Source organism: Spinacia oleracea, chromosome 3, assembly GCF_020520425.1.
Source record: "Spinacia oleracea cultivar Varoflay chromosome 3, BTI_SOV_V1, whole genome shotgun sequence".
In the NCBI taxonomy this organism is placed as follows: Eukaryota; Viridiplantae; Streptophyta; class Magnoliopsida; order Caryophyllales; family Amaranthaceae; genus Spinacia; species Spinacia oleracea.
The window spans coordinates 146,719,305-146,733,423 of record NC_079489.1 but is presented as its reverse complement, the minus strand read 5'-3'; the positions used below and the strand labels follow the sequence as shown (position 1 = coordinate 146,733,423).

The 14,119-nt window shown below is 35.3% G+C and overlaps 1 protein-coding gene across 1 annotated transcript; it reads right to left on the bottom strand.

Moving 5' to 3' along the window:
- Window positions 1–5,014: 5,014 nt before the first annotated feature.
- LOC110778521 (putative disease resistance protein RGA4) lies at window positions 5,015–9,013 on the bottom strand. The gene is made up of 2 exons (XM_021983075.2): window positions 6,492–9,013; window positions 5,015–5,422 (listed from the first exon to the last, which is right to left on the bottom strand). The coding sequence occupies exon 1, from the start codon at window positions 8,853–8,855 to the stop codon at window positions 6,510–6,512; it is 2,346 nt and encodes a 781-aa protein (XP_021838767.1). The 5' UTR covers window positions 8,856–9,013; the 3' UTR covers window positions 5,015–5,422; window positions 6,492–6,509.
- Between the last annotated feature and the right edge of the window lie 5,106 nt (window positions 9,014–14,119).

Here is a 14,119-nt window from a genome sequence, read left to right as displayed (position 1 = left end):
CAGTATTGGGATGGCACCATTCAAAGCCATGTATGGACGAAAATGCAGAAGTCCACTATGTTGGAGTGACATTAGTGAAACCGTTGTATTAGGTCCCCAATTGATAGAGGACACTATGAATTAGGTTAGGACTATTCAATCCAAAATCCAAGCCGCGCAAGATCGCCAAAAGAGCTACGCAGATTTAAAGCGTAGGGATGAAGAGTTCCAAATAGGTGACAAAGTGTTGCTTAAGGTTTCGCCAATAAAAGGTGTGATGAGATTTGGGAAGAAAGGAAAACTTAGCGCAAAGTATATAGGCCCATATGAGATCCTAGAACGGATAGGGAAGGTAGCGTATAGACTAGCCTTGCCCATGGACTTGCATAGAGTGCATAATGTGTTTCATGTATCTCAGTTGAGAAAGTATGTCCCGGATAAGTCTCATGTACTGCAACCGGAGACCATAGAGTTAGACCAAAGTTTGACATTTGAGGAAAGACATGTCAAAATACTTGATAGCAAAGTGCGTAGTACACAAACTAAGGATGTTAAGATCGTTAAAGTGTTGTGGTCTAACCAAGAGTCTGAGGAAGCTACCTGGGAAGCGGAGGAGGAAATGAGAAAGAAATATCCCGAGCTTTTTCCCGAGGTTAGTTGAGTTACGGGGTCGTAACTCGTTTTCTTTAAGGGGGGTAGAGTGCGGTAGAATTTCACGCTTTTTACCTTATTCACCCAATTTATCCTTTAAGATATGCTTGAATCGTTGTTTCTAGTGAAGTTTCACTGTTTATTGTCATGTTGAATTACTTAAAGAGTACAACAACTAAAACTTTTTGCAAAGAAAACGCAATAAAGTCTCACAATAGTCCCAAGTCTAGTTTTAAAGTTGTGATTTTCGTGCCCAAGTTTCGGGACGAAACTTCTTTTAAGGAGGGTAGACTGTAATACCTCGTATTTTTCTATAATTATAAATATCTTTATTATATTTATAAAGCATTTCGCTGTATTTATAAAGTATTTTTCTAAATTGATTTCATTTAGTGAGAATTAAATGCGCTTTTTTTATTAATTTAATTATTAATTAATTTCAAAAACCGTATTTTATTAAATAAATTCAATGAATTTATTTAATCGGGAATTGTTGGGTCGTATTTCAAAAACTAATTTAATTTACTTAAAGCCCGGTTGTTTTGTCTTGATCAAACCCAACAAAGCTTGCAAGGAGTAAACTTAAATGAGCCCGGTAATAAGCCCAACTCAAAACTACCCAAACCTAGCCCACAAGGTAGAGAAAATCTTTAAATAGACCTCATGTCAAACCCTCACAACCAAAAATTCAGAAATCTCTCTCTCCCTTCTTTCTCTCTCCTTGCGGCACCCTCACCCTCTCTTTCGTCCAATCCCTTTACTTGCTACCCAAGGCACGCGTCGTGCCCAGTCCTGCGCGCAAGCCTCGCCCAGCCTCTCCTTGCCTCGCCCCGTAGTGCAGCGCCCTTGCTGCTGTTGTGTGTCGTGTGTGTCCCGTCCCGCCCAGCAGCCACGCAGCGCTGAGCCTCGTGCCCGCTCGTTGTTGTGTCGCGCGCCCAGCGCCCTTGTCCCTCTCGCTCTTTGTTGCGTGCTCGTGCGCACTGTCTTCTGCGGTGCGTGCGTGTGTTGTCGATGTTGTTGCGTTGTTTGTTCGACGCACACACACACAACACAATTAATTGTTGTGTGTGTGTGGTGTTGAATTGGGATAATCAAATTTATTTTCAAAAATATTAATTTTCAGTTTTAAATTGCTTTAATTGTTGTGATTAGTTTAAATATTTGGGTTATTTAAATTAATTAAAACGGATATGAATACCGTATTGGTTTAGTATTGTGTTTTAATTAAAGAGATTGGTTTTGATGATTGAAATTATAATTTTCAGATTTAATAAGTTTATAAAGTGTTGATTTTTGAAGTCAAAACATGTTTTTGGAAAAACCTATTGTTAGGGTTTTGGTTTCAAATTAATTAAGCGATTGATTCACATAATTTAATGACAATTTAAATTATGGTAATCAACTAAAATTTTCAGATTGTTTATAAGCTTTAAAAAGTTGATTTTTAATGGTTTTAAAGTTAAAAAGTCAATGTTTTTATGTTAGCACTTGAGTTGACTATTTGAGACTATTAAATGAACGATTAATGATTAATTTCTAATTAATCTAAGAGTTTTAGAATCTTAAATAGTTTCTGGAAATTTAGTAAACATGGATAATAATTTAGTTCTCTTATTTTGTTTATAGGAGTTGATTTCTAGAGAGTCGTGATTCGCACAGTGGCCCCCGTACTTAGGTATTCCAGGTACGTACAAGACTAGGGTGACCACCCATCCCTTGAGGACTTTGTGAAGTGTATTGAATGCGAATCATGTGAACTTATACGTTATTATGAATTAATATTTGACGATTGGGAATGAATATGTTGTTATGAATTCATGTTTGATATTGAGAACGAGCATGTTATTATTATTATTGAATCTATGTGAACGAGCATGTTATTAATTGAATTATGCTTTATAGATTCTGTTGAACTATCATGTTATGGACTTTTATAATCGTTGAATTATGTCAAACATGTTGTTCAAGTTGGTTTGCATGTATGAGTAGTTCGCACGCAAGTTGTTATTATTATTATTATGCTATAGTACAGGATGTCTAGCATAATTATTGAGCCAGTCGAATATTGCCAGTGAGCAATATATATTCTACCAAAAGGGTAGAATATGTTAGAGAGTCTATGTGAATTGAATTAAGGACAATTCGTGCTAAGGACACACCCCGCTTGTTAATAGGCAATGTCAGGTTATCTCAAACAGTGTTTTTGAGAAGGAACAATGGGAGTAATTTCACTTGAGTCTATGTTTGATCACAAGTCTTAAAGAAGTAAAATAATGAAGTGTCATTGTTGAATTGTTGAATTGTTTACTTGTTTGTATGTCGTGTCTTGTGTAGAGTCTTGAGTCGCCTTGAACATAACATATTAATTAACGTAAAGTGTAACCCAAAAGAGCTTCAAAACTCTTGCAACGTATATACCTTGAGTATGAACAATGGGGGAGTCTTGCCAGAAAACTTGTACTCCTAGAATGATACAAGACGTTGTTTCATTCCTCTTTTATGCCGTTGTGCATTGGAATTCTTGTCGGTATGGCCCGACTGTCGGTAGTAGCCCGATTTATTTTGGTGTATGGTTGGCTCCCATCACCCTTTCTTTCCTTTTGAGGATACTTTACTTTACCCGTTCGAAGCTACTTTTTATTAAACTATGAGTCAAGAGTCGTGTCAAGTGTCGAGTATTGTCTCCATGTTTATTTGTTTATTACATGGCTTTTGCATGTGGATTATTTAATTTGTCGAGTGAAGCATGTTAGGATAGAATGTTATTCTAGCTTGTTCGTACTCAGCTTTTGCTGACTTCGTGCTTCATGTCTTCTAGTCATGGCCTTTGCCTTAATGACCCTATGATGATCCATCAATTGCATTTGCGATGTTGGGGAGTAGATTTTTAATAAAGCAGGTTTGTAGAGATAACTTGCGGGAGAAGTTATCATGGGATTCGTATTGAGAGTTTTAATTCTTCCGTACTTTATAAACTCTATTTTATTTAGTCATGACTACTACTAATACTATTTACAGTTAATAGATTTTTAAATGGTTTAATACTTTGGTTTTGGGCCTCAACGCTTCCAACTTGTTTTAATAACCATTAACTACTTATTTTATATGTTTTGAAAGTTAGTTAATTCCGCTGCGTAATTCTGGTAAATAGCCTTAGCCGTTATCACGGTGGCGGTAATATCTTGGTAATTCCCGTGTTTTAAGTCGGAAAATATTTTATAAAAAGCAAGGAATTATTAGGGTGTTACAAGCTTGGCCTTCAATGGAGATTCCTAAAGCTCTAGGGAAGAAGAAGAGGAATAAATGGACAGGGGAAAAATAACAGGGGAGTGGAGTTTTAAATGGCCCACTCACACTTTTTACGATGGCTAGAAGCCACGTCATCAACACGACCGGTTTTACCTGCTTCGTAACAAGTAGGGTGCATTATCAGTTAAAGAGGTATAAAGGTTATATTAATATATAATAATCAAAAGGTTGGATAAATTTTGAAAAATGGCTCAAAGGTTGGATTATTAAAATTAAATGAAAAAAATGTGAAGTGGTAGTGTTTCCAACAAAAAAACCTATTTTAAGTTGGAAAATAATAATTGTTAAATAGTGTTTTTTAAAAGTAGATTTTGTCAAAGGTCCTAATACATAATACTATGTAGTATAGAGTATTACTCCCTCTGTATTTATTTAAGGGCTACACTTGCTTTTTCCGGCCGTATTTATTTAAGAGATACACTTATCATTTTTAGTAACTTATCAACCCCACCATCTAATTAAATAATTTATCTGCATCCCACCTCCACCCCCACACCCTAAAATGACATGGTCCCCACTTGTTTTGCTTATTAAAGTATCTATCAAACCCACTTGTTTTATTACTTTATTTCATTCAATTCGTTTACTTAATACCCGTGACCGGCCAAGTGTATCTCTTAAATAAATACGGAGGGAGTAATACATTAGACAAAAAAATTGCCTAGGTGTCATATAAGTTAAGCAATGAAAAAAATTAGTTAAGCGTTGGACCCAATTAGTAAAGCACCAACATTAATTAGTTAAGAACTGAAACCAATTAGTTAAGCAATGGATATAATTAGTTAAGCAATAGAACCATTAGTAACACAATCAAAGTGGTCATTTCGATAAGGAGGTCTTACACAAAAGTTGCCGGAATATTAATGAGAAGATTATGAGTTGAGGTTTATTTGACAAATAATGCAACTCAAAATTAACACGTACTATAGCCAAAGCATCCATAAGAACTTCATTGAAGAAGCCAGATCAGTTCACTCACTAGTTTTTTTTGTTAGGTTCCTTATAAGAAAATTCATAGAGAAAAGAAAAATGAGAGTGGATGGGTGATGATTGATGGGAAGATAGAGTAGAGAGGTAAGGCGAAAGTCTCCCTTCCTTTCTAAACAAAAACCATTTTCCATCCTTTTGAGAGTTATTGGAAAATTGTATACAATTTACCGTAACAACCAACGAAAATGATTGAAAATTGTAAACTATTTACATGAAACAGTTTTACATCAAACCAAATTATCCCGTAAAGAAAGGAGTACATTACACATAAAACCCTGACTTTAAGAGTAAGGTAAAACCATGCTAACTCCCTAGAAAACATTTAAATGATAGGTAACACATAACATCAGCCAAGTACGACTTTAGATGTTTGCTTTGAATATGTTTCCTTCAATCTTCAATAAGCCTAGCTGTTGCTTTATCATGCATGCCATGAAAAACATGCATCCATCTTCACTCATCAATTACAGTTGAGAAAATGGTGGTGATTAATCTGTACAACATAATAATTGATAGTAAATTAATCAGTGTAGTACAACATAACAACAATTGATAGAAGGGTGATGATAAAGGTCGCAAGTTGCTACAACATTTAGTTGTCACAATCTTATGTGTCGGAGTTCAATTGGTGCATATAGGCGCCACGTAGGCTATGAGTAATCATAATATTTTTACTATCAATGCAAAATTTTTACTATGAAAATATGTAAATAAGGTAATCGGTATAAAGAAATAAACAATTTAGAATATTAAGATTTTCATACCTTTATTTTAAATATGTACTAGTATGAGACCGTGCTAATGCAAGGGATTTCTATAAAATTAGAAAGAAAATAAAATAATGCATTAGATTTGAAACTCTTACTCTTTACATTATAATGGTAATAACACAAATAGGGAGTACTTATGAAATTAATAAATCAAGATATATCTATGTTGGTCTATATGAGATTTTTTTTTTAATGATGTTAGACAATTGAAATGTTTTTAGATGCCTAAGATAAATTGTCAATTAATTATAATAATCCTTTTTTTTCCATTCTTGATTGAAGCATTAAAGTTGTGAATTGATTAGTTGTCTTTTGAGTAGGTATGACAGAGCCATTGACGTATAAGAAATGAGTATTGGGGGTTTGCTTACCTCTCATTAACCTTCACTTCACTTTAATTTAATTATATAGATAATAGGATATATAAGTTAAATATTTTAGATTCCAATTTAAATCATGACACATAAGTATGTCATGTCATCATTGTGACACGCCTTAAAGGTCGCATGTTGCGACCTTTATCATTTTCGTTGATGGTATATCTAATTAGTATACAACATAACAACAGTTGATAGTAAATCTAATCAGTATACAACATAACAATAATTGATAGTAAATCTAATCAGTATACAACATAACAACAATTGATAGTAAATCTAATCAGTATACAACATATATAAATTATTTGGACATAGTAAAAAATAAAATTTTGATTTGGATTCAATCTTTCAAACAAAGACCACGAGGTGACAAAATAATGAATGATTCAAGACTGGGTATAGAAATTGATACCTGTTTGAGTAACTTGGGTTACCATGTAATCCATAATTCGGGGATGTGTCGTACAAGCGAGTAGTCATGTCCATCTTGTGCATTGTATCTTGTTGATAGGAGAGAGCATCTCTCAATATATAGCCTTTTTAGAGAAGTGAGATGGCGAAATGTCGCAGGCAAACAGGACATATTAGGACAATCAGAGATTGTAATTTCTTTGAGTGAGGTAAACCAATTTGGAAGACATGTCAGTTTTGGACAGTCAATGATATTCAAGGTTCGGAGGGAATTGAGGTGCCTAACATTATCATCATCCCACATTGATGTTAGTCCCTTGCATGATCTAAGAGTCAGGGATTGTAGAAAACTCAATTCAATGAATCTTGTTCCTAAGCTCACTTGGCATGTTGTCATTGATAATTTCTTTAAGCTCTGCAGCTGATATATATCCTTGGGTAGCTTTTGTAATTTTTCGCAATAAGAAACATGAAACGCCTCCAAATTCAATAACTTGCATATTGTATTTGGAAGAGATTTAATGTAAGGATTTTCTGATATATCGAGGAATCTCAAATGCTTTAAGTTCCCGATCGACTTTGGTAAATCCTCAAACCAAAGAGTCCTAAGATCCAATAAGCGTAAGAAGCGAAAATTTGATATAATCTCCTCAAGAAATGACTTGCTTATACAGGTCTTCATGTTATACCCAAATCGAAATGTACGAGCCTTCCGGGCTATGCGAAGCTCTTGAGGAAATATCTTATCTTTAAAACTGTCAAAAGATAGTTCCCAAACAATATGCCTAGTAAATTCTGTAACTGCAAGCTTATCAAAATTTACAATAGCCAACTCTTCACCCAAAATATTCACAGCCAGATCATGCCAAATACCATGCATTTTACACTCGCAATAATTCCCAATAGAATGACTACTCGGTTCTAGAAGGAGTGAATCCGATACCAGTTTCATGAAGTAAGAATATCCCATAAGTTCAATATCTTCATTTTGTGGCAACAACCCAAGTGCGCTCCACATATATGATACATAATTCGTTTTAAGATCTGTACCCTTGAAACATAATGACAAATAAGCAAAACAAAGTTTTAAATGGGACGGAAGTTTGTGATAACTTATTTCTAAAGTTTTCAACACTTTAACATCATGTTGATGAATCAGCTCGATGAAGTTATCCATTTGAGCAATCCGGTGCCATTCTTGATTGTCCCTCTCATTTCTTAAGATTTTCCCCAAACTTTTCACAACAGTTGGGACGCCATGACATTTTTCAACAATAGACAAACCAATCCCAGTAAGATTCGGGTATCTTTTTTCCTCGTCTTTCTCGAATGCTAATTGCTTAAAAATATCCCAACACACATCATTTGGAAGACAATCCAAGTAATATGTGTCAACTGTTTTAGTAATTGAAGCAACTTGTCTTTTTCTTGTCGTGACCAAAACCACACTCCCTTTTTTACCAACTGCAAGTATGTTCCTCAACTTTCTCCACTCATCAATTTTATCTTCCCATACATCATCCAACACAAGAAAGTACTTCTTTCTACTCAAAAACTTATTCACCTGTCTCAACCCCATCTCCACATTATTAGAAACACTACAACAAGACCTAATATGACTATATTCTAGAATACCCTTTATGATCTTATTCATGTCAAACTTCTCAGAAACAGATACCCACACCTTAACATCAAAATGTTTGACATCACAATACACCAACTTAGCTAATACAGTTTTCCCAATCCCACCCATCCCGACTATAGGGAGTACATAGAGGTTATCATATTTTCTCACAGCCCCTATTTTTTCTAAAATTTCCTTCTCAGCTATACATCTTCCAACAATATCTGGTCTATTGACAACTGGAACTCTATTAAAAGTACTCCAATTATCTTCATCAGCTGAGCGTTCAACCAGATGCTCAGTCAAACCAAACTCATTTCTATTAGCCACAATGTTTTCTAGATTTTCCCTTAGATCTCTTATTTTGTGACTCAATTGTAAAGAAAATAAGAGATTTGAAGAGGGGGAAATGTACCTGAGGAGGCTGGATAAATGGGATCCATTGACACGGTGTTTCAAAGCGTCAAAGGCTACTTCATCCAAGAGGTCATCTATATCATAAACAACACGCTTGAGATTTCGAATCCAAATATGAAATGCGTTGTTAACATATTGCCTCTCATCTGCATCTTCAAGAACAGCACAAATGGCTTCCAGTTTGTTACCTATATTCTCGACATCTTTCTTAACGGACATAACAGCTTTCATTTCTTTGGTAACAGAGGAAATGATAAGATCGCCGGTGAAGGAAGCGATCTTACCAAGTGTGGATTTTGCAATAAGTAACATAATTTCTGCCATTTCTACGTGAAAAAAGAGATGAAATTAAGAGGAATTGAAGCAAGTCTAGATGAGTGAGACTATGAGAGTAGTTGTGGTTGAATATTGTCATTTATAAGAGTTTCCGGGATGTAAAAGGAGTGGCTGAGGCAGTTATACGTATTACCAAGAAACTTAATTGAATATGACTGGCAATTTCCATGCAAATAAGATCTACATCTTCATTAGAAAAGTCTATAATAGGAGACTCGTATACTTCCTCCGTTTCGTTTCGAAAATATCGCACCATGTTTGACTTTTACTCATCTAGCCATTACTTTGATTCTTAATGTCTCAAATTATGTGCAAGTAAAAATTATAAAAAATTAATATTTAGAAAATATAGGATCTTTTACCAAAGTGGCTACTTTTACAATTTTATTTACCAAAATGCTATATTTTAATTTTATTTCCCAAACTAGCTATTATTTTGATTTTACACTAGTTATTTTTTTATTTTGATTTTAAAGTAAAACCAATGAACCGGTCTAAGTTTTTATTTTTATACGGAACCGGTTTGAGCTTTTTCAAAATAGTGAACCGGTTTGAATTTTTTTTTAATAGTGAACCAGTTTGATATATTTTTTTAAAGAGTTAACCGGTTTGAGTTTTTTTTTAATAGTGAACCGAATTGATATTTTTTTTAAAAAAATAACCGGTTTGAGTTTTTTTTAATAGTGAACCAGTTTGGTTTGAGTATTTAAAAAACAAAATGTTAAACTGCTTTGGGTTTTAAATAGCTTCAATTGTCTACTTGAGCATACTTGAGCATATTTGAATTTGTACCTTCTTTCGTTCATTACCCTATTTATTTCATTTACTTTTTTCTTTAGTATCGAGTTCTACCGGGAATACATGTTGTCTTGGACGAATATTAGGGACAATGGTTAGTTATGGAGTTAGTTTGGTAAAAGATCCGAAAATATATATATCGATACGAATCTAACATGACATCGCATAACTAAAATTTCCTCACGTACGAATCACAAAAAATGGCCAAAGTCGTTGTGTGAATAGTGTAAAAAACAAATGGTGCGATATTTCCGGATCACTAATAAAAGATGTTTAGTACGCATCAAAAAATAATATCTAGAATTTTGAATAATTGTAAATAAATTTATGTGAATGTCTTTCTTAGAAAGTCCATAGCAAAGTGATAAGTTGATAACCTACGACCCACTCTCATATTTTAGTCCACAAAATTATGCTGAAAAACAAAATCATTACGATGATGTTTGTCTTTACAAAGAATCTTGCATTTACTACGTAAATGACAAAGATGTACTTCGTATGGACTAATAATTATTTTTTTTTAACTATCCGATTTATTTTTAGGGTTAATTCGGATTCGGAGCGAGTTTTAGGTGGATAAGTTGCAGTCCCCTCCCAATTGTTATTGCGGGGACCGAACACGCGGTTCGCCCTATCAATTCAGCCTCAGTCACCACTGAATCATCAGACAATTAGTTACGTATGGAGTAATAACGGAAGTACTTATTACATAATAGATTGATCAGACATTCAAATTCTCCTCCTATATATAGAGCAAATCCTCGATCACTTCGATTCCTAACCGATCATACAAATAAATCCCAATTCAAAATAAATATATTTAGCTAATTTGTTGTCAAATGAAGCTAGAATAATTAAAACTGATCTTATGTGCACGCGATACGTGCGAAAAATTATAAAAATAACATATTCCGTTCAAAATAGTATGCTTCCGTTGTCTACTTTACTCACAATGTGTTTATCTAACTACACATCCCTCCACTCGTAAGAATGTTTTGTATTAAAAATTTCCTTCTCTGATTATTGAGGTCAGCTTGGAATAATTAGTTCATAATTCTTGTAGTAACATCTACAACTCTATTTATAAGCTCAACAAACGATGTATAGGAAAGCATGGAAAATCATTACAATTAATCATATGACATCATACTTTAGTTATTTTGATCTAACAGCCTTTAAATGAATCTTCTGATTTGTTGGAACTTGTAGGAAAAGCTTTCTAACAATCTTTGACTAAATTATAAAAGCTTCTAGGCTTTTTCCTTTCAGCTGCTGACTTCACAGCTGTTTGTATGAGGACTTGAGAAAGTTGTTGAGCTGCAACTGCTTTACTCGAGTCTGCATATGTTGAGTTGTTGGCTGCTTGTGAAAAGCGTGTGTGGCAGCTGAACATACATCAACAAAAACAAATTAAACCCGAGAATAGAAACCAAAGAAATGAAAATGAATATTACGCAATAAGGAATCTTACGTTCAACGCGACAACCAAATTTTAATTGCCATCAGAGGCAGGATAGTTAACAATCCATGATTCACAAAAGTTTCAACATCAATGATACTATCAAGTTTCTTTCTCAGAGTACTGCATAACTGGTGAATAGCGCAAATCTGATCCTACAAATTGTAAAACAATACTTCCTCTATAAGACTTGTCACATCCAGAAACTCTGTACTAAAATCAAAAGGCTTTAAATGCTTTATCGTTGAGTGAGAGAGTTTCCAAACCACTGTCAGCTAGCAGCTCTCTTCGTTTCTGAAAGTCAGCTGACATGCTACTAATATCCCTGCTGAAATCCTTGTTTGAGAAAGATTTATATGCGCACTTAGTTCAGTACACTAATTGACCAGGTTAAAAACCCATTCCAAACAGCCTAAGCTTGGTTAAAATTCTGTAGGAAAAATGTACTGTAAATAAATTACAAATTGAATATTATCAGACGAAGGGATCGAGTACGTAAAAAGGAGTAGGTATCCCTCCATTGAGGATGAATGATTGCTTCAAAATTGTAATGAAGTAATTCTCATCTAATTATCCTCTGTGGGTGGTGGGGGTGGAACCGTGGAAGGTGTTAGGTTATGATACATATGACAAAACATAAATCATGCGGAAAACCTTAATGCTAGGAAATATATTATTTACACATAATCAGTTAGCATAATTTAGGTGCATACTGTTAGGTTATGATACATATGACAATTCATAAATCATGCAGAAAAACCATAAAGCCAGGAAAGCATATTATTTACACATAATCATTTAGCATAGTATAGATGCATACATGTTGTAGCGTACCATCCCTAGCTGCGCCCGAACCGAACAAGAACAAGTCTTTAGGACTGCAAATTTCGTCCCTCCGTAGATAGTCCACAGTACGCCCGGATCCGCCTCAACTTAGACCAACTAGAATCGCCCTTAAGGTGCTTAGGATTTTCGGCTCTTATTGCAAGTGTATGGCTGATTTATATTTCAAAAACTTACCCTTTGAATACTTCAATCGTTCCTGCAAATAATGACCCTAGGCCCTTATTTATAGAGGTATGGAAAAGGAACTGGAATCCTATTAGGATACTAGTTAGTTAAACTAGAATCCTAGTAGGACTCTAACTAATTAATTTTATCCTTTTAGGATTAGGAATTTAATCATCAAACAAATCCTATACAATTTAGGTTTCGTATGTGAACACAAACTCTACACGAGCATGACTCACGAGCGTGCAGGCCATGCCCAAGCACATCCCACACGGCCGCTCAGCCCACGCGAGCAGCAGCACAGCTCGCAGCCCATTGCTGCGCGCGCTGCCATGGCCTGCTGGGCCTGGCCTTGCGCTGGGCCTGGCGTGGCCTTGGCTGTTCGTGTGGCGTGTTTGGCTTGCTAGGCGATGTCCTGGCTTCGTGCTGGGCCCTCGTCCGGCATGCCTCGTCCGATGCTTATTCGTACGATACGCTTCCGATTAAATTCACGGTTCCGGAATTCATTTCCGATACGAACAATATTTAATATTTCCGATTCCGGAATTAATTTCCGTTTCGAACAAATATTTAATATTTCCGTTTCCGGAATTATTTTCCGATTCCGATAATATTTCCGATTCTGACAATATTTCCGTTTCCGGCAATATTTCCGATTCCGGCAATATTTCCATTTCCGATAATATTTTCCGATACGTACCATGTTTCCGTTTCCGGCAACATCTACGACTTGGATAATATTTATATTTCCGATACGATCCATATTTCCGTTTCCGGCAATATCATCGTTTCCGGAGTATTCATTTCTTGCTTGTGACGATCTCAGCTCCCACTGAAACCAAGATCCGTCGATTCCGAATATCCATAGATAGAGTATTTAATGCCATTAAATACTTGATCCGTTTACGTACTATTTGTGTGACCCTACGGGTTCAGTCAAGAGTAAGCTCTGGATTAATATCATTAATTCCACTTGAACTGAAGCGGCCTCTAGCTAGGCATTCAGCTCACTTGATCTCACTGAATTATTAACTTGTTAATTAATACTGAACCGCACTTATTAGACTTAACATAGAATGCATACTTGGACTAAGGGCATTATTTCCTTCAGTCTCCCACTTGTCCTTAGGGAGAAGTGTGCATTTCCTAATTCCTTTGTCGCTCGATGCTTGCTCTTGAACATAAGGTAAGAGTTGTCATCCTTATTATGTCCAGAGGTGTTTCTCGGTTTCAGAGTTCAACTGATCAAATAAACAGATAATCATAGCCTATGATTCATCCGAGCACGGCCATGCATTTCACAGTTTCTAGCTCTCCGAGTGGCCTTGTACAACTTTTAAGCATCTCATCCCGATTTATGGGAGGACAATCCCAATCTTGCGATCTTGAGATTAGACTTCGTTTGATAGGTGATTACCTGAGCGTTGCCTTTATAGCCTCCTTTTACGGTGCGACGGTTGGTCAACGTCAAAGCAACCAGTTCTCAAACAAGTAATCTCAAATCACTCAGGTATTGAGGATTTAGTGTCTAATAATTTAATGAAATTTACTTATGACAGATTTTCATCTCTTACAGTAAAGTTTCATAGGTCTGTCCGATACTAGTCTTCCCAAAGTAAGTATCTATGCAAATGATTATGACATTGCCATGTCCACATAGTTCAAGAAACAGAACTACTAGTCATCTTGCATTCTAGTCGTCTAACGTTTTCTATGCGTCCAATTTTATAGAAAACTCCGACCAGGGACCATTTTCAACCTTTGACATTCAAGTTCACTTGATAGACATTTCTTAGTCACAGGACTGGTCCTGACAGTCTATCTTGAATATATCGTCAAATTGAAGGGACTCATCATTTAATACTAAACCAAGATTAAATGGAATATGAAAATACATTTCATATATGATAAATGTTCAACCCCAATGTTTTACAACCATGGGCCTCAAACCCATTTTTAAAACAGTTCATGGAATTCAAAGCTA